Genomic DNA, 27798 nt, shown 5'->3' with positions numbered 1-27798 from the left:
ACACAGGGATGGTGGCCATTTCGAATTTCAAATATCAGTACGGTAGATGTTAGGCAAGTTGTTTCTCTAGTACCAAAATTTGCACAGTGACTTCTGATTTTTATTGTTGATTTGGTGAGAGAATGGTTGAAAGTTTGACTGAGGAAATTATGAGCAAAAGTTTAAGTCTTTCACTATCGAGGCGCGTACTACCTTAACTATACATTGTTGAATAAATGGTTGCTGTTGACAGCTAAAAGTAATATCAAATTTACTGCTGCTTTGCCATCAATGTCATATTACAATCACATGACTTCTGACTATTTACAGTGCTAATTGCCAGCATGGGAATTCTGTGTACTTCGTGATGGCATATAACATTTAGAAATATCATGACATAAATAGAAGTCTGTCATAATTTCGCCCACACAAAAATGAACACAGCTGCTATGAGATTTTATCAGCAATCTTTAACATATATCTGAGTCTAAAAAACCCCCAAAGGAGATGTAGGTAGGTGTTTGCTTACTGATATTCTGTGTGATAAGAGAAAATTACATGTAAATGCCGAGACAGACAGTACTTCTAGCATATGCCGCATGGTGCAAATATCAGCACTCAATGACACTCCTGCATAAAATTTGTTATTGTGCGAAAACTCACATACAGACTACGTTAGCCATCATTAATCATGGTAAATGCTTGCCTGGAAAATGTTGTATCCAGTGTGTTTTTTGCTCTCTTTATATTTGCTTTAAGGTAGTGAGCGCCTCAAAACTTTCGAGTTTTACTAAAATTTTCATAAGCGAGAATAAGCGAGAATAAAAAATGCATATCACCACACAAAGTTTGGGATTACAGAATCTAATGACCAAAATCTAACTGATATTGGAAATTCAAAATGGCTGCCCAATTTATGTGTACACTGCTGAGAAATTGAATCAATTTTTGACTTACACAAAAACAAGACTGTGAAAAACCTTTACTTCACAGGTTTCAAAATGTAGGAGTGAGCAAATCCTTTTCAGATCCACTTGCTGGGGCTTGTAGTTCATAAAAAGTACACGACCACAATCAGAATCCACTAGTCCCTTGGTCAACAAAATTGTAAATTCTGTTCGGTCTATACTGTCAAACTAGGTAAACATCAAGAGAAAGTGCTGTATGCTGGAAATATTTCACTAATATACCATTAGATTACCTAGCAATGACAATACCTTTGGTGTACCGTGTAAGTGCCGGTATATATCGTACTGTAGAAGTTCTTTCTCCTCTCAGGGATAGCAGATGAAACAAAGTGCTTGCCCGAACATAAAAAACTGCTGGCCCTTGAGATCTGCCTAGTGGATTTGCTCACCACTGAAAAAAGATTCCAAACACATGGAGCTAACAAGCAAAGTTTTATTAAAATTTGAGAGTCAGAATATCTGTCCCCGAGTGTATTCTATCTTTAGAAAAGCCTTGATAATCTCCCTTCATCGACCACAAATACGTCATTGGAAAGTAATAAGTTGTCTATCTTGATTACTTACATACATAATCTGTTTTTGTTTTCAATGACATTAATCAGCGTCAGAAAAAACCTGCCTGAGGCATGGATTGCCAGCAAAATTACTTTTGGCAATTTTTTTGCTAACAGTAGGGTTTTTGTAGCAGTTTTCTGAAACATTGGCAGAAAATGGAAAATCCAGATCGCATTATCTGAAAATCAAGCTTTGAATTGAGCAAATTTTGTGTTCTCAGTGCAAGATGTGATATGGATTAGTATTCGTTTATGCAAATTATATTAATGAGCATTGTTTTGTTTTTATAATTTTATGCAAATGAATCAATATTAATGTTGAATATTCACTAAGAAACATTGACATAATTCAGCCAACCATTTTTCCACCCAGAAATCAAACAACAACAGTTGAAATATTGGCCTAATAATGTCAGGGATTATATTGCATTGTATAATTTTGTAAACCTAAATCATGACAATCACTTTTCCACATCAAAGCACTCGGACAATAGTGCTTGTCTGTGTTTTGTAAGTTAAATAATGATAACTGAACTTGCTGAAGCATGAGCAAAAATCTAGAATTTTGTATAATCATGATCAATGTCTACTATAACTGGTAAATACCCTGTATGATAAATATTTACAACTCCTAGAGGCACAGACAATTTTGAAATTTTTAAGATGAACGATATCGTCAACAAATGATAAAACTTTGAAGTGTGAAAGTGACTGTTTGAGAATTGAAGAATGCAAAATTTTCAAACTATACCTTTGGCCTGCGTAACCTTCTGAATATTTGTTATTGAGACATGAGCCTAGCGATTCCAGAACAGCCCGACTTGCAAAATTCTGGAAAAAATGTACATAGAGTAAGATACAATCCTGTGTGGCGAAGATACCTGTTTGTTATACCATGAAAGGTAAATAAAGAGGATGTTGCCTTGGCTTCCTATATTGGAAGTGCACAATATATGTGAATATCACCCTGATTAAGGCCAATAAAGACTTGTGCCCCAAGTTCAAGTCAATTAGTTCTTAGAACTGACGGTGCATGATAAAAGAGAATGCTACCCTAGTTCAAGTCAATATCATTTCTTACAACTGAAAGTAAAATACAAGCATGCTGAGAGTGAGTATACTGCCCTCAGTTTAGGTCAACACACTGGTAAACTGTTCAGCAATAAAAGTAGATATTGACCTCAGCTCTGTCAACATCACTTCTTCTGAGGGATAAGAAATTACAAACGAGAATTACCCTCTTTACGGGTCAAGATATAGTAAATAGTAAATGCAAATTAAAGGGAAAGAACAGTGCTTTAGTTTGATAATGATTTTTATACATGCATGTATGCAAAATATATCATCATGTTGTCCTGAGGTCAAGTCAATATAATTATTATATACCTCAGATGCAATGAGTTCTAATCCACGTTTTTGTCTGTCTTTCTCTTCCCAGACCAGTGCCATGATTTCCGGGTCGGACTCTGCCAGCGTTTCTTGTCCATTCCATGCTGCCTGCGTTTCTGCCTGCCGCTCTGCAGCAGCAGATTGGGTACTCTGAAAACGTCTGCTGATCTAAACAAAAAAACACAAACAAGAGAACAAAAATGAGAACAACACGGGTAAAATAAAAACACAAATATGCCATCTCAAGTCTTTACTATGCTTTGCGCTCATGGTAGATTTGGTTCAAGTCTGTGATATGTGAACGTGTGAGTGGGATGAACATGATGATTTCTCAGTTTTCATATGAAATGCATGAGTGTGATAAATGCGATGACTTGGGTTAAAGCGATGAGCCGGATGAATGCGATACAGGGGAGTTTTCACCTGCCGGCAGAAACTAACTCACTACTGCTGCTGCACAGACTCAAAGGTAACACATTTGATCACTAGGAAAAACCATCAAGGTATGAAATTTGGCAGCCCATATCAATTTTAATGGGAGATGTACCCGTCTGGTAATTTTTCCCACAAAAATTTTAGTGCAACGTTTTATGATTTTTTATAAAGTTTTCTGTATTTTTTATGATTTTGGACCAAATGGGCATCACATTTCATTGGCTACAATATTTTATAAAAATTTTGCAAGAATGTGAAAAAAAATTGTCTGGGTTATAATTCTTAAAGGGGACAAAAATTGACTTTGGCGCTCAGAGGGTTAACATGGAGGTAATAATAGGCGGATATTAAATAGTCACTTGGGCTGCCAAATTTCAAATAGGTTTGTATGAAATAGAGGAGACACAAGAGAAACTGTTGCGAATTATTTTATTTTTCAAAAATTCATCGACTTGAACCAAGTCTATTTTCATAGTACCGGGTATATCTATTTCTGCATATTTCATACTCTCCAAGCCCAATACCTTTTGTTTCTTTATTTGGTTTTCAATGGTAACAGTATTCATAATATCAATGGAATAATTACTCTGTCTGCTTGTTTATTTCATGAACAGTATCAATGCTCACTGAACATTTCTCTTCTCCGTTATTCTAACCATAAATCTAACGAAATGAACTCTTGTATTACAGTAATTCCAGGTTCTACTGTCTTGGTAATTACCTGACTCTAGACAAACACTGCCCGCTCATACATCACAAAAGTCTATTCCACCACTCAACAGTAAACCTTACTGATATCCCACACACAAATCCCGACGGCTGACCAATTACCCTTTGTGTTTCTCATCAAAAGTGTGTTTCACTGCAGCTCCAAAATCCATTGGAATATACCGGTAGGCCCTGACAACATCTGATACTGTGTGGCTCAGAGAAACGTAACATTTTAAATGAGTGGCCTAATGCATTTGAAACGATTTGAGGTGTTAATAACTTTTCTGTAGAGTCATCTTACAGGCTCTAAAGACCTCGTTTTACTGGGTTTTAATGAATGTCAATGCAATTTTGATGTTTGCATGGATGAGTAAATTTACTCCAAGTCAATACTCGGTGTCTATAAATAGTACGTATTACCTTATCTATCATAGCACTAGTGTTCTAGAGATTCACACTGTCGTCTGTTTCTAACAATTTTGCTGAAGTTTTACAAGAAGCGTGAAATTTTTTGTAATTCTAATGAAAATTATGGACAAAATGATGGAAACTCATTAAAGCAAATGGGCCTATGTAAGAAATTATCTTGAGCACGACCAAACATTTTCCATGGTTTTTTTTTATCTCGATAAATTTCCCGACAGATTTTTCTACACAACAGTAACATACATTGTACTGGTGGTATATATGTGGATTTAGATTGCAATAAAACTGGAAAAACAGATTTAGAAATGAATGTGCAAAAATTGACAAAACTATTCACTGAATTTCAACACAGCTTTGATCTCAATTCATGATAAAACATCAGTATGACGTCAATATGCTTTAAGCTCACTGAATAAGGATTCCTTTCAGAGTTAAGACCTGCAAAGTACATTTACTGAATACGAAACAAACCCATTTGAGTAACTGTATAGCACTTGATGAGATGTGAATTCACAGTGTTACACTGTTTAAATTTCTACTTTGTGTCTCCTTAACAGTTTTGTCAATTTATCCCGGTGAGTCACTGATACAGCCACACATGAATGAGTATATCATACATACATATTTGTCCCTGTAACCAGATTTCATGGCTCTGTCGTTCACAAGAATTTCAGAAATTGTGTGCTAAGAATTGTCCTATGTACTGATACCTATGGAAACTTGAGTTGCATTGTCAAAAACGAAAACATTCAAAAGGTACTTGTAGAGGTTTTACTGACTTGGTAGATGAGGAAGTGACAGGCCTTGCATGATAAGGCTTAAAAGAACAGTAGCTGTAACTTTTGATAATTTTTCATAATTTTTATTTTTAATGTCAACTGCAGTTTCTTGTTCTATTCCCCAAAGCATGCTGAGATACACAGTATTCAGCTTGTCAACTCAGCCTGTATACCGGTATGTGTAAACTGCGTTGTTGTTGTTGACAAATGAATTCTGTTCCGGACTAGAATTCAAATGTAAACAATGACAGTGCATTTTACACAATATAACATGCTATGTTGAAAAGCTATTTGTTGATGTTTCAACATGCTTTGGCTGTAGTAGAAGAACTTGCAATGGATGTACCGGTAAATGACAAGAAAAATTGAAAAAAAACTGACCAAAGTAATAGCTACAGGCCCTTTAATATGTTCTTGTTTAAAACTAAAAATTAAACAATTGACAATGAAACCCTTTCACCCCATTCCCTAATGCAGAGGTAGCAGCTCCTGTCCTTTGGAACTCTTTGCCCCTGGACATAAAAACTTCTCCTAATGTCAACATTTTCAAAAGACGCTTAAAAACTTACATCTTCCAGAGAGCATTTTCATTGTAACTCTAAGCGCCACTGAGCATTGTTTAACTTTGGATATTAGGCGCTATACAAATTTTCTAGATAGATAGATTTCAACTATTAAAACAATGGTACTATGACAGCCATCTTTATGATTTCATATCACATCTACCGGTAGTTGAAACCCTTGTTGTTTATCATGATTAATAATACCGTATACTGACACAAAGACACTTTTCATTCCATGAAATTGGGCAAACACTATAGTGGTTGCCACTTTTTCACCGTCTTTGTAGGCTTTTTCACATTTTTCACAAAATCAGAAGGGATGGATGAAGATTAGTGAATACATATTTGGTTGCGAACTAAAAGTGATTTTTATAGGAGTATAAGTGGACTCTCTAGGTTACTAACAATTCAAACAAAATTTCTTCGTGTCCATTGATCTTCATTTTTGCCTTTTAAAATTACTCCGTAATTTGTTTCAACATTTTCCAATTTTGGGCTTACTTTCGCATCAATCTTTGTACGGTATATTTTTCACAGTTAACTGAGCGTATTACAACATTCAAATTATTTTCTGGGAGATGTTACTTTCACATTTACAAAATGAAAACATTCATTTTTAATGAAAATGTCAGAAAAGCAAATATAAGTTAGTTGAAAGCAACCAGAGTTAGAAACTAACGGCTTCATACAAAACATGTCTTAGGCAGTGGATACTACAGTTTCAAATATAATCTCAGATCATGAATTGGAACTATGGTATTCATTGGCAGTCTTGAATAACAGTTATTACAGACACCATTCTGTTTTGAATGCATCGTGATAGAATTGTCGCTTCAAAGCAGCATGCTGGGTTCCATTCACTGATGCAAATGGGCCCATTCACCAGCACAATTGCAAATGGAAGTTTCAAATACGGTATTATCCGATCAGAATTTCTTCCCTATTCTTCAGATGAATGAGAAATTTCTAGAGCGTTATTTCAGCCATTTAGAATGGATTAACAGCACAAACAGCCAGCCTTTTTAATGTCATCTTCAATCTCCCGTATTTGCCAAAGTAGATGAAAGTTAATTCTTATACATGAAATCTAGAAATCATAGATCTCATACTGTACGGTATATGCACATTCTCCAAACCGGCTGTATCTTTCTGTTGCATCGCACAAATTTATGGCTTAGCTTACAAATCATTTCAACTTACAACTCTGGATATCTTAATTCTTATTCAGTAAGGTCCTTATTTCCAGAACTCATTTAAATGGTAATCACAAGTTCTACATTTATTATCTTTTACCTACTCGTCCTCATTTCACAACCAACTTTAGAAGATTCCTAATCCACTCCTACATGACATGGCCTACATTATCATTCACCTCAATTTTGAGGGTATCGATTGTCAATTCCAATTCTGAACTCCTTGCGATAGAGAGACTATTAACCCTTTGAGTGCTGTGTTTTTCCCTAAAAAATTTCAGTGCAACATTTTACCAATTTTTGTAAATTTTTCTGTGATTTTTCTGATAATTTTGGACCAAATGAACACAACATTTCATTGGCCACAGTTTTTTATCAAGAATTTGGAAAAAATCTGACAAAATTTAACTGAGGTATATTTTATAAGGGTTACAAAAATTGACTTTGGCTTTCAGAGGGTTAAAACTGGCTACAGGTAAAGATCTTGTTAAAACAGGGATGGCGTCCATCTTGGGTTTCAAAAAGTGACAAATTTTATGTGATTCATATTTTCAGTATTTTACTTTTTAATGTCACCTACAGTTTCTTGTTTTACTATCCAAAGCATTTTTGAGATGAATGATATTCAGCTGAACTCACTCAGTATATGTGTAGACTGCATTGTTATTGTTGACAAGTGAATTCTGGTCTGGACTAGAATTCAAATGTAAACAATAAGAGTTCATGAGTTATACCTACTTGCCCTTGAAATGGACATGTCTAATATTTTGAATGAACTAGAACTCTGAGCTATCTAAAATACGATAAAGTGAGAAGTAATCTGCAAATAGCCTATCAACAATCTGAAATTGGATGGTCAAAAAAATTCCAAAAATATACACTTTTAATTTTCTTATGTTGTGGGAGATATAAGGCGGCAAATGGGAAATTCAACAAATTTTACTAGGTAGAAAAACACCTGCTTGGCAAGATCTGCCGCAGATTAGATTTGTGAACATCTGTACTGATAGAATTTCATCAAAAACTGAATATTAGACTAAATGACTAAGAAAGTACTTAAAAATTGTATCAAAAGTGAGTTTTCTTGCAGTAATAATCAACTGTGAAATATTGAAGTGTTTTTCTTTAGTATATGAGTGGGTTTTTTGTCATTGTGACTGCCAGTTCGTCACCGAATTTGAGTCCATTGATCTAAATTTAGATTCAAAAACTGTCTTTTGTCCTTGTCGTTTTATGTAACACACTGCATTTTCATTGAGATAAATATACATACATGGTAAGTTTTACGAGTATGAATATCTATCCAGTGCAGTTGTTACACCTCCATTGTTGTCCTTGTGCATATCTACCGGTACATCAGGGATGTACCTGGTAGAAAATAGCCAGCAGCCAACAAAAACAACTGGCTGTCAGCTATAATTCACCGACTATGAACATTTAGGCTGCATTCACAAATAACGATTAGGGGGGGCTGGAGGAATCTCGATTGAAATCTTATTTTTTTTTCAGATCCCCCCCCCCAAGTACCCTAAAAAATTTTCAAATGCCCCCCCTCTATATGGTCAAAATTTTTCAAGTCCCCCCCAAAATTATCACAGGCCCGTATATTTGTAAAGGATGTGAGCGCAGAAATAATAAACATGTATTGCGCCGTTCTGCTCACAGATGTTCAACACTACCTGTATTAGCACTTTGTATAGTCATATTCCAAAGGCAAGTTCTTTAAGTGCATCAGTGAATTTTTTAGATTTATTGGTCTAAAAGCCAACTTGAGTTAATCCAACTCTGGCCAGGTCAATTGCTCCTGTTGAAGAGCACACAAAATGCAATAATGAGAGAGTAGGAAAATTGTGAATTCTGGCTAATTGCCGTATCGCACAGTGACCTACCAAAAAATTGTTTTAAAACTGCAAGACGTATATGAATTAGATGCTACTCAAAATTGACAATACCTGAAGTTAAAATATTCCATCAAATAAATGTTTTAATCTCTGAAATTTTGGGTGTGATAATTGTAAATTTGGTTAAAAAATAAATATTTCCATTTGGTCACATATTGTTTATTTTAGTCTTTACTGTTCAAAGTTTTACTTCTGTATCATTTTATAATAAGAGTGTGAAAATTTAGAAAATCAAGCATGGTGACCCTATTTTTTTTCTTTAATATTTGATTATTCTTATATGCCAGAATTCACATTTCTATGTTTTCTTCCATGTGTGCTCTCTGGCCTGATCTTGTGTACAAGTGGGTTTCACTGTCATGAGTGTCATTTGACCAAAACTCCTCTTCAACTACCATGTACATCAGAGTCAGAGCTGTCTCTGTCACTGTTCAGGTATGCAGTGACAGTGACACTACAGTAGCAGGGTAGTATCTGATAGTGACACTACCCATAGGCAGTAGCTGTATTAACTTTGATAATTTTGGCAATATTTTTGTTCAGTTTTACAACTGCGTTCTTGTTCTACTTCCTACAGCATGTTGAATTGTCCAGTATTCAGCTTGCTATCACAGCCTACCGGTATGTATGTGTACCATGCATTTGTATCACTGACAACTGACTGTCAGTCTGGCCTCCAATTAAATTATCACAAAATACATATTTATATTTATATATACAGGCTTTGTTGACAAACTAAATATTGTGTGTTTGAGCATGCTGTAGGGAGATAGCAAGAAACTCTAGTTGTTATATTGCATAGAAATATTTCAGAAATCATTAGCAGTTGCAGCTTCTGCCCTGTTACGAGGCTCAAGTTTGTTTTTTACGACAAATTAGAGTTTAGATTTTTTCAAGATAAAAGTCATGAAATGTGACAAAATGATTCTAGATTTTGTTAAATTATTACTAACATATTGATGACATAAAAAATGTATTCATTTTTCATTGATACCTACAAAAACTTGGAATTGGAAAATGTCAAACTCAAAAGGGACCCAAAAATTTTCAATTCCCCCCCCCCCTACAGTTAGAGCAAAATTTTCAAGTCCCCCCTCCACTACCCCCAAAAATTTTCGAATCCCCCCCCCCTGAATTCCTCCAGCCCCCCCCCCCCCCCCCAACCATTTTTTGTGAACGCAGCCTTAGATTTAATAAACAATGAGGACATTTTGAACAAATTTTATGTGCATATATACACTAGTGGTACTTGTAACCACCTGTACGTACATTTTTGCCGCCGATAACCAAAATGTTCTACATCCCTGTACCTATGTGCTTATCATGTTAGTCTCTGAGCAATGCAAAGCCAAATATATGTTACTTGTATCCATGGAAATTGCGTTGATTTTTCAGGGTATACAGAAATATCATTTTGCTGCAATTATCCTGAGGATTGAGTGAAATTCAGTAATGTTTATATTACTTGAAATTGCGTTGATTAACTGGGTGCCCGGAAGCTGGCATTTTGTGGCAATTATTCTGCGGACGCCAGAAATTCAGCAATATTTATATTACTAGCACTAACACTAACAGCCAGCCAAGTGCAGTGATACATACAGTAAAACCTGTCTAAACTGAACCGTTCAGGGACTGAGCAAATCGTTCCGTTTGGAGAGGTGTTTGGTCTGAGGTCCTTTTAACATTGATTCTATTGGAATGGGACTGGGAAAAGGGATCAGTTTAGACAGGTTTCCAGTTTAGACAGGGTTCGGTATAGACTGGTTTGACTGTACCATATTTGGGGTTTTCTTTTACAGGTTACTCAAACTGCAGTTGAACAAAAGTACTATACGTTCATTCTTGTAAGACGTGAGGAGTTGGCTCTGTACTGTCTTAGTAAGATCATGAGTGATGGTCCCTGGAGGAAAAAGTAAAGAACAAGCCCTGCACATAGTACCAAAAATAATAATGACACAAAGTATTCTAGGTATAATAAAGCTTTCACACCCAACTTTAGAGTGGAGAAGGCTAATGGTAGCTGTGAAAGAATGGGATCAAACCAATTACACCAAAACTGAGGGATGTGAAAACTCGCGCTTGGTTCCCTATCCTTCTTAATCCCAATTGAAAACAATGAGCCCGGAATACAAAACACAGTACATTTGTAGTAGCGGTATTAACATTTCCCATTTCCATCTAATACAGCGATTTCTACCGGATTCCTTTTCCATCAGTTTTCCATTCTGACTTGAAATTGGTTTGTGTAATGCCAGCCGACTCCCTGGGGATTATAGTTGAACTGCAATAATTACATTTTCCCGGTTTCAATCAGATTAGTTGACATCCTTCGTCCGTAATCGGTGCATGTACCTTGCGGGAGAGATTCTATGTGGAGCCGATTTTCAACTAAAGTTGATTATTTGCAGGATTATGAACACTGAATCACAATTCACCCTCTCCTTCATTCATACCTACCACTCCCTTTGCTTGTTGTGTTGGGGGAGTGGGGGCTACGGTTCAGACACTGTAAAAGTATGTTCGTCGCAATCTCAAATTTCAATATATGCACAACTTAGAAATACTTCTGCCCTGTGTGTATTTATACTGATATGTATATACATACATACATACATACATATATATATATATATATATATATACATATATATATATATATATATATATATATATATATATATATATATATATATATATATATATATATATATATATATATATATATATATATATATATATCGGTATATATAGTGACTGTCAAAACAGGTTTCTTTTTTTCTCCTGAGAATTACTGCGCACAAAGTATAACTGACTGAAATCTATGGTGTTTGTGTGTATGCTCCTAATATTGATGAGATTTTGTGATAAATGCTATCACTCACCAGTCATCAGTGCAGCGCTCATCAAGCATTGTCTGAATTGATGTTTAATTTTTGGAAAATCAAAAATTACTCTCCCATTTACAGCAGGGTTCTCAAAAAATTTTGAAGTAGGCGGAAAATTAAGAAAAGTAGGCGGTTAGCTTCTGTGTGCAACCAGGTTCCCCGGGGGAGGGGGTGTTCAAGTATTATTTTTTAAATTGAAGACATTTCTGAGCAATTTCATGCATTCTTATACAGTGTATAAAAGGCTATTCCAACATACACACAGGGGGAGGGTTTCAGGGACGGGGTGCCCCGTCCCTGTGGGCAAGAAATTTTTAAATTTTGAAGACATTTTGGAGTAATTTTGTGCATTCTTGTACAGTATAATTAAAGACCATTTCAGCATACAGAATAATCATTATCATTGTCAATTACAACATGTTTTCAAGGGATACAGTTTTTAAAAAACGTCAGAAAAATTAATTTGATATCACTCGGGCCTGTCAACTGTATCCAGTTGACAAGGATAATAGCAAAATTTCACCAGACTGTTGTGTAGAATCATATTAGCTCATGACTTGAACAAACATTTTGAAATGCATCATAGAATAGGGGTTTTCAAAACCCAGAAAATGATCCGCTAGAATCCTGACCAGCCTGGCTATACAAAGTTTTTTACTGATTTAAATAAACTTGATCGAAGATACAGTAAAATCAAACAGTTTATTCAATTCAATGAATTATAGGAACACAATTTTCAGTGATTTTAATTCACTGTACTAATTTCACAATAAAACGAATCTGCGAGCTGATTATGGATTTTTTGGTGATGTTGAATATAATTGAAAAAGAAAGATAAATTTCAGTGTTCATGTTTGATAAAACCTCAAACTAACGACACCGAACGCCAGCCTGTACTACACCGTGTGTGTACAAAGCACCGGCAGTCAATTGTAAGAAAGTACACACAACGCGATATTGGTCGACCTGAAATTTGACACTGTGATCAACGTAGCGTTTCAAAAGTACGAAAAGTGAGACCAAGTAATTTTTTGTTTATTTAGATTTGATCTACACCTCCCAAAACCAACAGACAAAGTCCTACTCTTACGCAGAAAATCAAAGTTTTCAAGCGTCGACTTCTCTTCAGCGATGCACCACGGCCCCTCCACAAAACGCGATGTCGATCGACTTGAATATTGGCATCGTGATTGACCACGGATGGATTGACATGGCGTTTCAAAGTATGAAAAATAAGACTCAGTAACTTTTGGTCGCTTTAGATTCGATCAAAAACCTACCAAACCCATCAGACAAGGCCCTACTCTTACTCTATACTCTTACGCAGAAAACCAAAGCTCTCAAGCGTCGACTTTCTCTTCCGGGTTTGAGCGAAACAAAAGTCGGCTTCACTCGGAAATGGTCGGCTATTCGCGAGCATAACGTAATTGTATCGGCTATACCCGACGTGAACGTCGGAATAATTCTGCTTGTGATCGGGCAAGCAAGGTTGACCTCGAGAGCGATTCCCAGTATGCTATAACGTTCGCTGATCACGGAACTACAGTGATAGCAACAAGTTCACCGCGTAAATTGCTAGACTACATGATATAGCCACATCGGCACTTCTGAAATATTATCTCCGGCTTGCAAGACCACCAAAAAAATCACAATATTGTTATCAAAACCAGAATTTCCGGGCCAGAGAGCGAAACAGTGCTGAAAAGTAGCCGGCCAAAATACGAAAGTAGCCGGTCAATTTGGCCGGCATCCGGCTAAAAATGAACACGCATTTGCAATAAGCAGTTCTTTCTAGATTATTTTTACATGTTTGCAGTTATTTTCTATTTTTGTATACCAGCACATGTACCTGTCACTGATAAAAGCATTGATCGATTTGTCTCTTTGTTTCAGGTATTGCATCAGCCAAGTGACTAACTTAATGAACGAGAAGCTTCAAATGCCTGGTTTTGTGTCACACTGATGATACGAAATTTTGAATTAAGGTAGAATGCATCTTGAAAGTGAAAGACTTAAACTTTTGCACAAACTTTCCTTAAGGTATCTTTTAAGCATTTACTTTCAAAATCAAGAATATACATCAGGGGTAACCGTGCAAAGTTTGGTACTAGAGAAACAAATAATTCAAGATTTACCGATATTTAAAATTCAAAATGGCCACCATCCTTGTGTTAACTCTATGGAGAAAAATAAAATTTGCGAATTTTGTAAAACTAAAAGCCGGTGAAAAGTTTTCTTACACCAAGAGCTTTAAAATGAACCCCCAAGAGTGGTATATCAGAAAAGAATTGTAAAAGTTTGAGAGTCAGAATATCTGTCCCCGAGGCGTTCTACTGGTATCTGGTACCTTAAAGCCCCAGTGCTGCTAACTTTCGATGGTTTTTTTCATTATTTTTATTTTATAAATCAATTGCAACTTCTTATTCTACTCCCCAAAGAATGTTGAAACACCCACTATTTAGCTTGTCAACTTATCGTCTATATGTGTAAAATGCATGAATATTGTTTACATTTGAATTCTAGTCCGGACCAGAAGTCACTTTTCAACAATATCAATGCAGTTTGCAACCATAGGGGCTGAGTTAACAAGCTGGATACTGTGTATATCAACATTCTTTGGGGAGAAGAACAAGGAATTATGGTTCACATTCAAAAAAAAAATGGTGAAATTATCATCAAACGTTAGCAGCACTGGGGCTTTAAGGTAGAATGCGTCTTAGGGACAGATATTCAGACTCTAAGATTTTTACCACTTGTGTGGGCTTGTTTAATGCTCTTGGACAAGAAACATTTTCACAACTTAGTTCTTCGAAAAAGCAAAATTTCTTTTCTACATAGAGAACACAGGGATGACGGCTGTTTTTAATTTCAAAGTATCATTTGTTTCTCTACTTCCAATTTTTGCACAGTGACCCGATTTTTATTCATAAATTTGTTGAGAAAAGGAAAGTTTGAGTAAAAAATAAGTCCTTCTCTTTCAAGGCATGTACTACCTGAACTATATATATAAGGTGCTATCAATATTTAAAATACAGAAAACATACTCCATTGCTTCTTGTGCAAATTGTCAGATACCGGATTGATTCCTGATTGTGATTTAGTTTTCAGATTTTCCTCTTTCACATAATATGACTTTTTTCATTTTATTGCACAGACATAAACAATACCTGTATGTTTACAATCAATCAGTCTTTGACAAAATCAATCTGATTACAATCGGCTGCAGAGCTGAATGTTTTTCCCTTCTGCCTGTTTTTTGCTGATCTGACCAGCTGATAGTTGCAGTGAGGCAACTGTCAGCAAACCAGAACATCAAAGAACAAGTAAAGGTGGAACATCACCATTTCTACATCTGATGTGCTTCAGATTGTGACAAATGTGGCTTTCGTTATTTTTTTATAACAGCAACAAATGAGCTTTACATTGTTACTGAAGAATTTATAAAACTTCTGGAATGATGCTGGGGGTTTTATCAGATCGCAGGAAGGGACGATGGACTTGCAACACAGGCACACTCATTTGCACATTGTAAAGTCACCGCTATGCATCGGTTGCAAAGCTCATCTGTTCATATCAACATGCAAGTCAACAGGGCACTGACTATGGGTTGTAAATCAAACTCACTTTAACCCTTTGAGTACTGTAATTTTTTCCCTCCAAAATTTTAGTGCAACATTTTACCAATCTTTATTAATTTTTCTGTAAATTTTGTGATAATTTTGGACCGAATCCAATATTCAAAATTCAAAAGATGGAATTTGTAGAAGGTCTACCGGTACATTGGCGGATTGCATCATCCAATATGGACCAGTGCTTTCTTTTCCATGATGGAAATGACCCCCTGGGTCAACTCATTAGCCAACATCTCATGTTTATTCAGTGACATTAACCACAACAGAATGAGTTTTGGATGGCGCTGATACGGTTATAAGTGGAAAATGGACTCTATCTATCCAGAATGTACTCATGAATCGAACGTGAGCGCCAATGTCAATTAAAGTTAACTCTCACCATCAACATTATTCAATGTGAAACTGAAGTCATGTAAAATCTAGTCTAGTTTCTCTACAGTAAATATGGAGCTCTGTAAACTCAATGAAAACATTCAGAACAAATGTACTGGTACAGATACTACCCGGTTTTTCCGTTAATGGGCCCACGCAAAAGATCGCCCATGGGCGATTATTTTGGTGGGCCCATTGGACACATGGTAGACACAGCAAACTCACAAGTCACTCCAACAACTATAGAACTCATGTCGACAATTAAAAAGACACTAGTTGTATCAGCATAATATTCATTTAATTCAGTCATCGTCTTTATGTAAAAATTGCAGAAGGAACTCATCTATCCCTTTTCCATTTGTGTGCATCCAAATCTTTCCCATTTGTGCTTTAATTAGAAATATATTATTGCTGCAAAAAGGGTAAACCCGGAATTTTAATGAACCATCTTACAAATGTAACAAATCTATAAAGACATTACTTTTTCTACACAGTGTTGTTTTAAAACTATTTTATCCAGTCTATTTAATAGTACTCTTTTTTTGATTTGTGTATTTTTTTCAAATTAAATGTAACGTGTTACATTTATGGTTGTCTTGTACGTTTGTCTTGTGATGTTGTGATTTTTTTTGTTTCACAGATCTGTTAGTGGGTTTGCCTGTTGATCTGTGTATCAAATAAAATAAAAAAAATAAATAAATAAAATGAAACCACCTGCACAACCAAATATAGAAGTACTGTATAATTGCATTTTGTACACAAGGTTTTTTTCATCACCATAACATGATGTTTTAGGCACACTGATTTAGTTTAACAATGTCCTTTTAAGAGAAACTTTGTCCTCATAAAAAGTAAATCGAAGAGTCGATGAGTGCAATTTTTGTGTGATTAAATTACAAAAGTTGTAGTTTTGAATCAATAATCCACGTTTGGTGAGTTGAATCATGTTGAACATCTGTTCTCTGCTGTCACCTCAAAAAAATTGTGAATTTGAATTTCAAAACGACACTGTTACGCTTAAAGCTCCATAAGCTGTATCTTTTGGCTATTTTTCCAGAACTTTTGTTTTGTGGTTTCCCTACACTTTCTGCATTGAATCCCTAAACTGTAATTTAATGCCAAGTATTTAGCATATCAACACAACCTATATGACTATAATCTCCATTGCTATTGTTGAAAATTGTATTCAAGTCCGGACTAGAATTCATTTGTAAACAATGAACAATGATCACTACACACATACAAGCTGTGTTGACAAAAAGAATAATCAAAATTTCAGCATGACAAACGGATTAGGGTCAGACACGGTAGTTGATATACAGAAGCAGAATACTGAAAAACTTGCCACAAAACAGCTTCTGTCTTTTTAATTTTGATAACTCAAAAAAATAACCTTCATATTTGTTAAAATGAGAACATGCAATATATGCATTGAATGGATGGCGTATAAAAGAATGTAAGTTGTGAGAAATATTAGAAGTTTAAACCTCAAGTTTGTCTGAATATTTGACTTACTTTCAACTACATTTTACAAATGGGAGTTGAAATATTTAACGCTTTTGCGTGAAGGAGGCTAGTTTCCATGGCTACATGTACACAAAAACTGATGACTCATCAATACTTGCTCATTGTTGAACACTGATCGATCTAAAAAATGCACATGAAAGTTTGTAAGCTCTACAAAAGGATTTCATCTCAACCAAATGATGCTATTTTCACTGGCTGAAGCAATTACTTGATGCTATTTATATCAATACCGTTTTGTTACAAAATACAAAGATTCTGCTAAGTGGCTCCAGTGAGTGTAAAGAGGGTGGATTAGAAATTTGGCAAGAGCAAGCAGAAACTCTGTGTGTACGGTTGAGCTTGAGCAAACCCAAAAATTGATTTGATGTACAACTGTAACAAAATACTTCAAGGTATGTATGGCTGCATGTACAGTAATCCCTTTCTTCCTTGAGTGACAGATCACAGAAAATACCAAATTACACCAAATGTACAGCTTTCAGTAAGGTGACATCAGCATTCCCTCATTAACATGCGAAAAATAAATATTTGTCCAAAACTTTTGACCATGCTTTAGTAAGAAAATTGAGAATATATGGAACTTTGTTTGATATTTGATGTTCAGAATCAAATTATAATAATTATATGCCAATGGGTATGATCATCAGCAGACGAACACTCAGAGTTGTATCGTTACTAGGAGAAATTTGAATTTGAATTGGCAGGAGCAAATGTTCCACTAGTGTTGCTGTATTTAGTAACAAAGTTATGAGAACAATCAACTATTGACTTGCAGTTCATTATTCCTCCACATTGCGATGGTATCTGCATTATGATGCATAGTTTATTACAAAATAGTACAAAAACCAACCTATTCTGAACTTAAATTTGCGATACTTTTTGAAGTTCATCAGATAATATATGAAAACCATAGACCATAGGGAAAACTTGCGCTGTAGAGACTGAGCGATTAGTAATTGATCAAAGTCTGCCTACTATCTAGGGGCAAACATTCTAAGTAGACAAAATATAAACATGATTTAACTGACAAAAGAAAACTGATATAGGTCAGGTAATTTTCTAATATGATGACCACAATGTTTGCGGTTTCAATTTGTAAATTCATAAAAGGCTGAGTTTTAGTGTTGACGTGAAAGCAAGACATATTGAGCTGAAAATTCACTGAGTCCATGGCTTGACGTCGATGCACAGTTGCACTCATTTGTAAAAGTCACACTAACCACAGATTAAACCCCCGGGCCTCCCCGTTCTTTCCCAGATCAACTCAACAGGTGAAAAGGAAGGGTGAATATATATGAAACGCTGAGTCTGATCACAGTTCCTGTCTTGGTATCGCAAGGTCATAATGTCATTTTTGATCTTATCGAGCGGAAGGGGAGGAACTACATGGCCCATTGTTTGTGACCTAGAATGCCTGACCTTTAGAAAGTGTTGTAAAACAAAACCCGTTGAATGAATATGCAGCTATGTGACATCGCAATGACTTATTTTGTGCCAAAATGAGGATTGGTTACATACAGATGTGAATTACGTGGAAAACTTTTGAATAAGCCATTGGTGCAATAATCTGTAGGGCTTCCCATCAGCTGATCGCGCTACTGTTGTCTATTGCACTAACAGTTATTCAACACACCGATATGTAAATTTCTAGAGTTGATTTCGTATACGACTGCCGATCACTCATTGAGACTTCGCTAGAACTCGTACAACTTTGTACTTATCTAAATTCATGTTCGAGTGTTTTATTCAAAGACTTAATGTTGCGTGCGAACCACTCATTTGCTTGCGTAGTTCGATTAACTGTCAGGCGACCTCAGTTGTTCGGGAGCTGCACGCAGCTCACGAGACGACTGACGCAAGTGACTTGCTCACGTGTCGTGTCAATAACAAAGTCGATTTCCGTACAGCCAATTACTGAAAAAATCTCGCAAACTTTCCGTTCAACAACTGCATATTATCACATTCAAGCAATCTCAAAAAGTTCGATGAAAGGATCTTCAAAGGTGCAAATACTTACGATTCTTGAGACCGCCGGTGAGAACCGTCTAACTGCCATATTGAAAGATAGCGCTGTAAATCGCAGGGTACTATGGGAGAGCCAATGACCTTGAGTTGCCATTACAGATCCTCTCATTAAAGTAACTTTTGGTGGCGCTGTACGAGGTGCCAATCACAGATGTTGGCCTCGAAGCCCAACGGATTGAACGTATATATAGAAGTAAAACACATTTTTATCTTTCACACTTTTTTCAGACCGTTACTTTGTACTTTTTTGTTTGTGTTAAACTTATTAAACGTCATGTGTGGGAAACTCGTGGGTATTTTTTATAATTCTTGACATTTGGGAAACAGGCGATCTGAGCTAGCAAAGGAGGATTTAGGCACAGTCACTCGTGATCAGTCTATTCCACTTGGCGTCTATGCCCCCACAGACGTGTGTACATATGCCTGAGAATGTACACACGTCTATGGGGGCATAGACGGCGAGGCGGAATGGACCGATCACGAGTGACTGTGATTCAGGTGTTTGTGGGAACCTACAGAGGCACAAATCATGTGGCAGGCAGAGGGAAGTGGGGAGCTTTTATTGTGATTTATAGGAGGGAGAACCAGAGAATAGTTTCAAATGTTGAGTGCTTAGCTGTATTCCTGCTAGTTGTTGACAGGGATTACTACTCCAAACAAACAGCCTATTTACAGCTCGTTTACTTTGCCCATCTCTTTCAAAGTATAGCTGCCAATGGGACATTTGGTTGGTACAGCTATTTTCTAAATCTGTACTGGTCAGCTACAAGCTAAATAGGAGATTAGCATAGGCCATAATGGATTATAATGGATTCCCGGATCTTAATCCCTTGTTCTCCAATTAATAGATATGCAAAGTGCAAGCCTCTGAACTGCACCTTCCTGAGTTTCTTGTTTATAGACAATGTACATCTTTTCGTACACAATACCTATATCCACCACACCAACATAGCTGCCACATTTAAATTGTACGATATAATTATGACAGACATGTTTTAACCTTCATTAATCACCATCGTACCTTGGATACAGTGTTTACATTAGTTGTATGGGTCCCATACGACCTACTAACACCGCATAATTAGTCTGTGTCAACAAACATGAAGGTGAAACCCAGGCATTTGAGGCCTACCACGTAACACTGTCAATTTTTTTGTTCTCAACTGAAATTTTCATCAAATAAATTTCCTGTCAGATAAGTCTGATGACATGTGACACCGTGTAAAGCGCCAGTGAACATTTTGATGGATACATGGCACTGTATAAATTTCTTGTATCGTAAAATTATCATATCGTATCGTAAAAAATGTTGCAATTATGTTGACATGATGGATCCAGATATCCTGCATGAAATACATTATTTGTATACAAGAAAGTTACATAGGTGCACTTCCGACGACTTCCTCCCTTTAAACATTGTCAGTTGAAAATGACAGTACTGGGTAAGCCATTTAAATTGATGAAAAATGCGAAGCAGTGAAATACTTTCAATTTTGATATAATTTTATTCCATTTTTTTTTACTCAAAGCAACTACAACACTCCAAGCATGAATACAACAATGGCACATCCAAACAATGATAGAACCTTCAACCATTCACAAAATAAATTCAAGTGAGATCAAGAAAAGGAAAAGAAAACTTCACACTGGCCAGGAATATTTGTGAAAATTGTAGGTATAAAAGTATGTTAGTATGGGTATCTTGCTGCCTAGCCTCTCTGAAGTGAAATTTTAAACCTTTTATGTTGAAAAGTAAATGGTAGTCTGTTCTGTTTGGCAGATCTAACAACCTTACCAGGTAGGAGCAGGTAATGTAGAATAAATGAACGGAGTTCTGGTTTGACAGAATGTGTAATTGTAACTCGCGGTCAACTATTTCATGGATTTATTTTGGAAAAATGAAATAAAAGACAGGCCAAAAAATATGACAGAAAATAAAGAAATTGGCTGTTTTTTTCTATGTGCGCTTTATGACAATACCCTGTTACGCTATTGACAGCACAGTTAGCGATGTCATGGTGGATTTTTTTTCAAAAAAAAAATTCAGCCTCAATGTGAACTTTGACCCCCCGTGTTGATACTGGCACAGTTGCCATAAACTAGCTTGGACAGAGTGGATGTGTTGTGACAAAATGGGTGTCTAAATGTCTCCCATGACCACAGACAACCATGGAGCTATACCAAAGTTCAGAGGTGAAAAGTGTAACCTGTTCACCCCTCAACCACTGTGAACTGGTCTAAAATTGCCATTGATAATGATGGTTTTGGACCAAACCATGGTAGTGACAGGGTTAAAACTGAGTTTCAGTGTTGTTGTGTGTTATTAGCCATGCAAATACAGCGGTGTGGCTGAAAGCAGTGTTTGGTTCCTTTGAATGGTTTGGAATTTGCAACAGAAAATAAATTTCTCTGACGCAGCGGCCTCATGTCACGTTGTTCAATCCTTGTGGTGTTTACACATGGAATAGAAGTATCAAATGAGGATCAACATTCCAAGACACATCCCAATATGGATATGGGTTTCTTCTTTGAAAATTTGCAATCAATTTTTTTACCTGTGCTATTTTCTGTTGAATTCTGAAGTATGGCACTGATATCATACAAACTGATCACCCCTGCAACACCATGGTACATTCCATCTAATATTGATGAGAGTGGTGTACTGTCTCTTCGTTTCTATTACTAGGAAAACTGGTTTTTGTTCCTGATGATGCAACAGACGGGTCAGAGGTCACATCAGAGCTACATTATAGTGCAGCAGTTTTCTGGCTTGTACTACCCTGTATGTTTATAATGCCAAAGTGAAGGGAAATAAAAATAACACCAAAAAGAACATACTGTTTCATAAAATCCTAACTTTGAATGCAATGTGAAATGTCACTAAAAGTCAAGATTAGGATGCATTTAAATGGTGGCAGAATATCCATACAGCATCACAAACTAAATGCCCTGTAGAAGTATAATATCCCACTGTAAAACACTTCAGTGTTTTGGTATGACATCACATAGGTGAAACTGCTCGAACTTTAACCTTTAAACCCTGACCCCTGGTGACCTTGAGCCATCATGTGGGTATTTCACCTGTAAACAGTCTCTAGGGTTAATTGCGTGGTGCACTGTCTCCTTATGTACAGGTTTGAAATGTGTTCAGTCTGTATATGTGTAGATTTCTCAGCTGCTTAGAACTATTACACCCAGTAAAGAATTGCCTTGAATTACCCCTCTACCGATCTTGGATGAAACTGTCCCTGGGTCATGGGTCACCTAGGGTCAAAGTTCAATGGTCAATCAAATAACATGCAAGCTTCTTGCACCTGATGAGAGAATCTAGACTTGTCTTCCACAACACCAGTACAAATGGCAATGGGAATGATACAACCTTGGAGATATTTGAAGTACAAAATGTAGAAATATCCAGGAAACAGTTAGAATATAAAGGTGACTGTATCAGCATTAGAGAGATTAAATTTAATTCTTGTGAATCGTTGAAGACCAGAGTAACGGACCACTTCAATTGAACTACTCTTTTCCTCCCTGCATTTGCATGTCAACAAGTGCATGCTGAGGTCAAAGTTCATTGTTAGGTCAAAGTTCTTGGCTATCCACAAGGTCAATGTGGGTGGATGGAAGATGATGAACAACACTAAACATTCACACATTTCGCATATTTAATTATATAATCTAAAGTAAGTAATATTCTTTTATATTGTTTCAATTGAAGTGGTCGGTATACAATATCGTTTACTTTGTCTTTTGAATTTGATTCAGCCTATAGAAACCCCATGTTCTTATTTTACATTTTTTGTCATGTTTGTCAGTATAGCAACCCTAGTCATCCGATGGATTTTCTGTGTAGTACAGTTGTACAGATTTTTAGTCTTCATAGTCTGGGTGCCTCTTCTTCAAGTTGGCGTAGTCAATCTTGCCAGCTGCATAGAACTGCAAGAGAAGGGTAGAGAATACTACACTGTTATGTTTACCGGTAGGTAACACAATGTCATATTTTGAAGCTCCATTGTTATGTTTGAGAGCTACACTGCCTCACTGTCATGTTTGGGTAACACATATTTGAGTGACATACAGCCATGTTTGGGTAACATAATGTCATGTCTGGGTAACATGCTGCCATGTTTGAGTGACATACAGCCATGTTTTGAGTGACATACAGCCATGTTTGGGTACCACACTGTCATGTTTGAGTGACATACAGCCATGTTTGGGTAACATAATGTCATGTCTGGGTAACATGCTGCCATGTTTGAGTGACATACAGCCATGTTTGGGTAACATAATGTCATGTTTTGAGTGACATACAGCCATGTTTCGGTACCACACTGTCATGTTTGAGTGACATACAGTCATGTTTGGGTACCACACTGTCATGTCTGGGTAACATGCTGCCATGTTTGAGTGACATACAGCCATGTTTGGGTAACACACCATCATGTTTGAGTGACATACTGCCATGTGTGGGTACCGTAATGTCATGTTTGGATGACACACTGTCATGTTTTGACGCTAAACTGCCAGAAAGTCTTGTTTGATGCTGCACTGTCATAGTCTGAGTGACATACTGCCATGTGTGGGTAACATAATATCATGTTTGGACGCTACACTGCTAGACAGTCATGTTTGAGAGCTGCACTGTCATATTTTGGTGTTTCACGTTCATGTTTCACAGTTTGGTACCATGCTGTGACGTGTGGATTCCACACTAGCCGAGGACTTCAGCTGTTCTTTCAGACCCCAAAATATTTACAGTATGCTCTGGCTTAAATTTTTTATATTGGTCAAAAATTTTGCCCTGTATGCATTCAAAAACATCAACTTATCCTGTGTGAATTTACTGAACATCAAGAATGGTAAAAACCAACTGATGAAGAATCATAGTAAACATTTCCAGGTCGTCTGTACATATCACAAAATTACAAGGACTTTTCAACTGACGTTTATTAATCCCTATCTGAAACAGTTGAAAACTTGCTATGTCCATGCCATACGTGTGCAATTCCCTACACAGATAAATCAGTATTTCTAGAAAAGTCACAGGGTCAATTGTGTCACTGCGTATGAGAAGTCACTGCAAACAAAGCAGGCCGTCCTTTGATTTTATTATTCTTCATTTAATAGCAGTCTCATAAACTTTTAGTTGAATGATAAATTCAGGTAGAACAATCACGGTTCAATACCCTGAATAGCTATTTTCCTTTGACTGATATTTGCACCATCATGGTGCCATTGACCCTCTGACCTTCAATATAAACTGATAGGATGCCAAGTTGTTGTCAGTGTAATCTGCAGCTTGCATGGCAACGTGCATGTGAAAATGTTGCTTACCTTAATTTGCTGATTTGGTTTGATCTTTGTCCATGGATACGGATTTGATGATCTATTCCATCTGTTGATAAAAGAATCAAATAATACATTGAGATGTACACTTCACAAATCGTCATAACAGTGCATTTACTCACATGCTTGCCATATCCTGATACATTAAATTCACAATTTTTTTATCAGTGTGTCTGACATACAGATATACAATGTAAGATGTGAGGTACAGGACCATTTCGCATGGATAAAGTATCATTAGAATACCTTTTCATACCGAAGCCATGTCCATTAATATAATTTGCAAAAATGAAAACAAATCCACCGATATTCTGCACTGAAAGCATACTGAGGGATGACTGGGGTGTGCATGTGTATGTGTGTGTGTGTGTGTGTGTGTGAGAGAGAGAGAGAGAGAGAGGAGGGGAGGATGAATATCTAGATACTTACGTTGCATCAGGGTTTGTGGTAGCCAGCCTAAGTAAATAGTACGCTGCAAAGAGTGCTCCGCCACCAACACAGGCAAACAGGGGAACCAACTGTAAGACAAAACAGTTGCGAAATTATATGGTTTGGTAGTAGAAAAGTTTTTCTTTATTACAAACTTTTCATTTGAATTTAACAGCATTTTTTAAATGCATGTACTGTGTTTTCAGAGATTTCTAATGATCTCTGAAATAGTTTGGCAATATCAGATTATTTTTGAACGTAAATGTAATCATTTTGCATCACATCAATTGACCTTTATATGCTTTAAATGATACAGGCTTAGCTTTGACTTTATTTGTGTTTTTGAAACATTCATTTACGACAGGGAAATTATTACATGAAATGGATGATCGCAAATTTGATATGGCAGTGATCCCGAAAGACACTATTTGAACGTCGTGGTCACATTACTGCTCCCTCTTGTTGCCTGCTCTGCTGACAACAGACCACCATGAAAATTTTGTTGCATTTAGAAATGTAATCAAACCATCATTAAGATACACGGTCCAGATCGCGGAAGCAGTGACGTTCGTTGGTTGCAAACTAAAAGAAATTTTCTTAGTGGGCGCTAAATTATAACCCTGACAAGCTAACCTCAATCATGGAGGTAGTAGATGCCTCAATGCCTCAATTAACCTCTAACCTAACCCTAGTTACTGAAAATTCAACAACATTTCAATATTCATTTCTGCCAGGAAGCATACAGTATGTGAGAGGAGATCTGGCTATACCTATCTCGATCATTGGTTACTTTTCCCCGACGATTGTGTGTGTGGTGGGCTACAGAACTGCAGCAACCCCGCCGCACGTCGACTGTCTGACCTATCCTATACTAGTTACTCCTATATATACACGATGACTGGGAGTGTGAGGATGATTAAAATCGCAGTTAGTTTTACTGATCGCATTTTTTCAACATTTGACACTGAACGTAAGTTTCTAACGTCTGATACTCACTGAATAATGTCCCTTCAGGGTTCTTAGCGAAAATCCCTGCATTCTGTTAAATTCTTCGAAACAGACAAAAATTCAAAGCTACTTTCGCGATGGCTCAGCTGCGCAACCAAAATGGCGGACAGGTGCGGATTAAGCACCCCTAGAGTGATGAAATTAATACATAATGCTCTCTAGACCTGATATGGCTAAATTTTATATTCCTCCCTTTATTTGCGATTACATACCTATTTGATTTTTTTCTCAATATTTTGATATTTTCGATCTCATTATACTTACACCAGAGCTTTTAAATCAATCATTGTGCTGGTTTTAGCTTCTTTTAGTATTTGCGACCATACTGCAAACCACCAATAAAAAGGGAACTTAGAGAATGAAACCAAAGATCCCGGATGCACACAGCTGAGAACTGAACCGAGCATGGATAAATGAATGGCTTTGTACTGAGATACGGTACAAAACGGAATTGATATCTGTCCGTGAGGAGAATTTTGCGCCATGTCGAGTAAGAAATCGATCAGCAATGCTGCAGGCGATGATGTCGATGATGGCGTTGGCTTCCTTTACAAGACTATGCGTAAGTGTTACAATTTAAAAAGAAAATGACCCTGAATTTTGACGATCATACACCAGTACCAGTAGTAGTAGACAATGCTCATTGATAGATGTCAGTGCTGCAAACACTGTTGCGAAATGCTGGTATTTCAAAATGCAAATAGTCGTTTTTGTATTTGATTCCTTTATAAAGTCACCGTACAAAACACGAACGACTCTCACTTGGTCGACGTACGTACGTTTTAGCGTCCCTAAACAAAGTATGCATTGTTTCCGTAGAATCTTTGATGCTATTTGCATAAACTTGACTGGCAACTCAGTTTTTTAAAGCCCAGGTAATTTGCATAAAGGGTTCAACAGATGTTCACAGATACCTGTTACCGGTATATGTAATAAATCAGTCTCAAATAATGAGCTTGCTTTTTTTCTCAAGTCCAACAATGCAGAACAGTATAAACATATCATTACTTCTAGATATAGACTCTTTTGTTTGTATTTGTGTGTATATATATAGAGATATATAGATAGATAGATAGATAGATAGATATAATGTACCCAAACATGTATATCATTTGTTTCCCTGCAGCTGTTATACACATATACTGTTTCATATATACCGGTATACAGGGATGTAGAAAATTTTGGTTACACGTGGTAAAAAAAGTAAAGGCATGCACTTACTTACAAGTGGTGTGTGAGTGCACAAAGGTCGTGCAAAATGTCTTGACTTTTTATTGAAACCAAATTTTCACAGCTGGCAAATTCAGCTAACAGCCAGTTGTTTTTGCCGGCTGCCGGCTATTTTCTACATCCCTGATGTATACGTGTGCGTGTGTGTATATATGTGTGTATATATGTGTGTATGTATATATATATATATATATATATATATATATATATATATATATATATATATATATATATATATATATATATAGATATATATAGATAGATAGATATATATATAGATGGATGAAAGTCCGGAGCTGGATTATAAGATTAAAACATTTATTCGCTACTCAGAGTTTCGTGCATGTTGCAATGCAGTCATCAGGCAACTGCCAAATACAAACGAATACATTCTAGAGTAATGAGAAAATAGAACAAAGGCATTCTGAATGGAACATATCGTG

General features: G+C 36.4%; 3 protein-coding genes across 4 annotated transcripts in view; 1 reads left to right on the top strand and 2 right to left on the bottom strand.

Moving 5' to 3' along the window:
* Positions 1–19456, bottom strand: part of LOC139124942 (serine hydroxymethyltransferase, mitochondrial-like) — a 38125-nt gene extending 18669 nt beyond the window's left edge. Inside the window, exons 1-3 of the mRNA XM_070691058.1 lie at positions 19332–19456; positions 2888–3058; positions 2253–2332 (exon numbers count right to left, since the gene is read on the bottom strand). Coding sequence (XP_070547159.1) covers positions 2253–2332; positions 2888–3058; positions 19332–19448 — 368 coding nt within the window. The 5' untranslated portion in view covers positions 19449–19456. The remainder of the gene's footprint in view (positions 1–2252; positions 2333–2887; positions 3059–19331) is intronic.
* Positions 19457–20821: 1365 nt separating this feature from the next.
* Positions 20822–26404, bottom strand: LOC139124873 (cytochrome c oxidase subunit NDUFA4-like). Its single transcript, XM_070690973.1, has 4 exons — positions 26114–26404; positions 25118–25206; positions 24677–24737; positions 20822–23278 (listed from the first exon to the last, which is right to left on the bottom strand). The coding sequence occupies exons 1-4, from the start codon at positions 26153–26155 to the stop codon at positions 23213–23215; spliced, it is 258 nt and encodes an 85-aa protein (XP_070547074.1). The 5' UTR covers positions 26156–26404; the 3' UTR covers positions 20822–23212.
* The window catches only part of LOC139124871 (PHD finger protein 14-like), a 43268-nt gene continuing 41864 nt past the window's right edge, over positions 26395–27798 (top strand). For both annotated transcript variants that reach the window (XM_070690970.1, XM_070690969.1), the window contains exon 1: positions 26395–26687. In XM_070690970.1, coding sequence (XP_070547071.1) covers positions 26609–26687 — 79 coding nt within the window. In that variant the 5' untranslated portion in view covers positions 26395–26608. The remainder of the gene's footprint in view (positions 26688–27798) is intronic.

This window comes from Ptychodera flava (genome assembly GCF_041260155.1).
Source record: "Ptychodera flava strain L36383 chromosome 23 unlocalized genomic scaffold, AS_Pfla_20210202 Scaffold_24__1_contigs__length_23054250_pilon, whole genome shotgun sequence".
Taxonomy (NCBI): domain Eukaryota; kingdom Metazoa; phylum Hemichordata; class Enteropneusta; family Ptychoderidae; genus Ptychodera; species Ptychodera flava.
The sequence above is the reverse complement of the archived record's forward strand: the minus strand, read 5'-3'. Positions and strand labels throughout refer to the sequence as shown.

Excerpts from the sequence above, each read along its gene's own strand:
- LOC139124873 (XM_070690973.1), bottom strand. The coding sequence starts at position 26,155 with ATGCAGGGATTTTCGCTAAGAACCCTGAAGGGACATTATTCA. Across the intron at positions 25,207-26,113 it reads CCCTGAAGGGACATTATTCA|TTGGTTCCCCTGTTTGCCTG; the intron begins GTGAGTATCAGA and ends TTTGTCTTACAG. Across the intron at positions 23,279-24,676 it reads AACCAAATCAGCAAATTAAG|TTCTATGCAGCTGGCAAGAT; the intron begins GTAAGCAACATT and ends CTTCTCTTGCAG.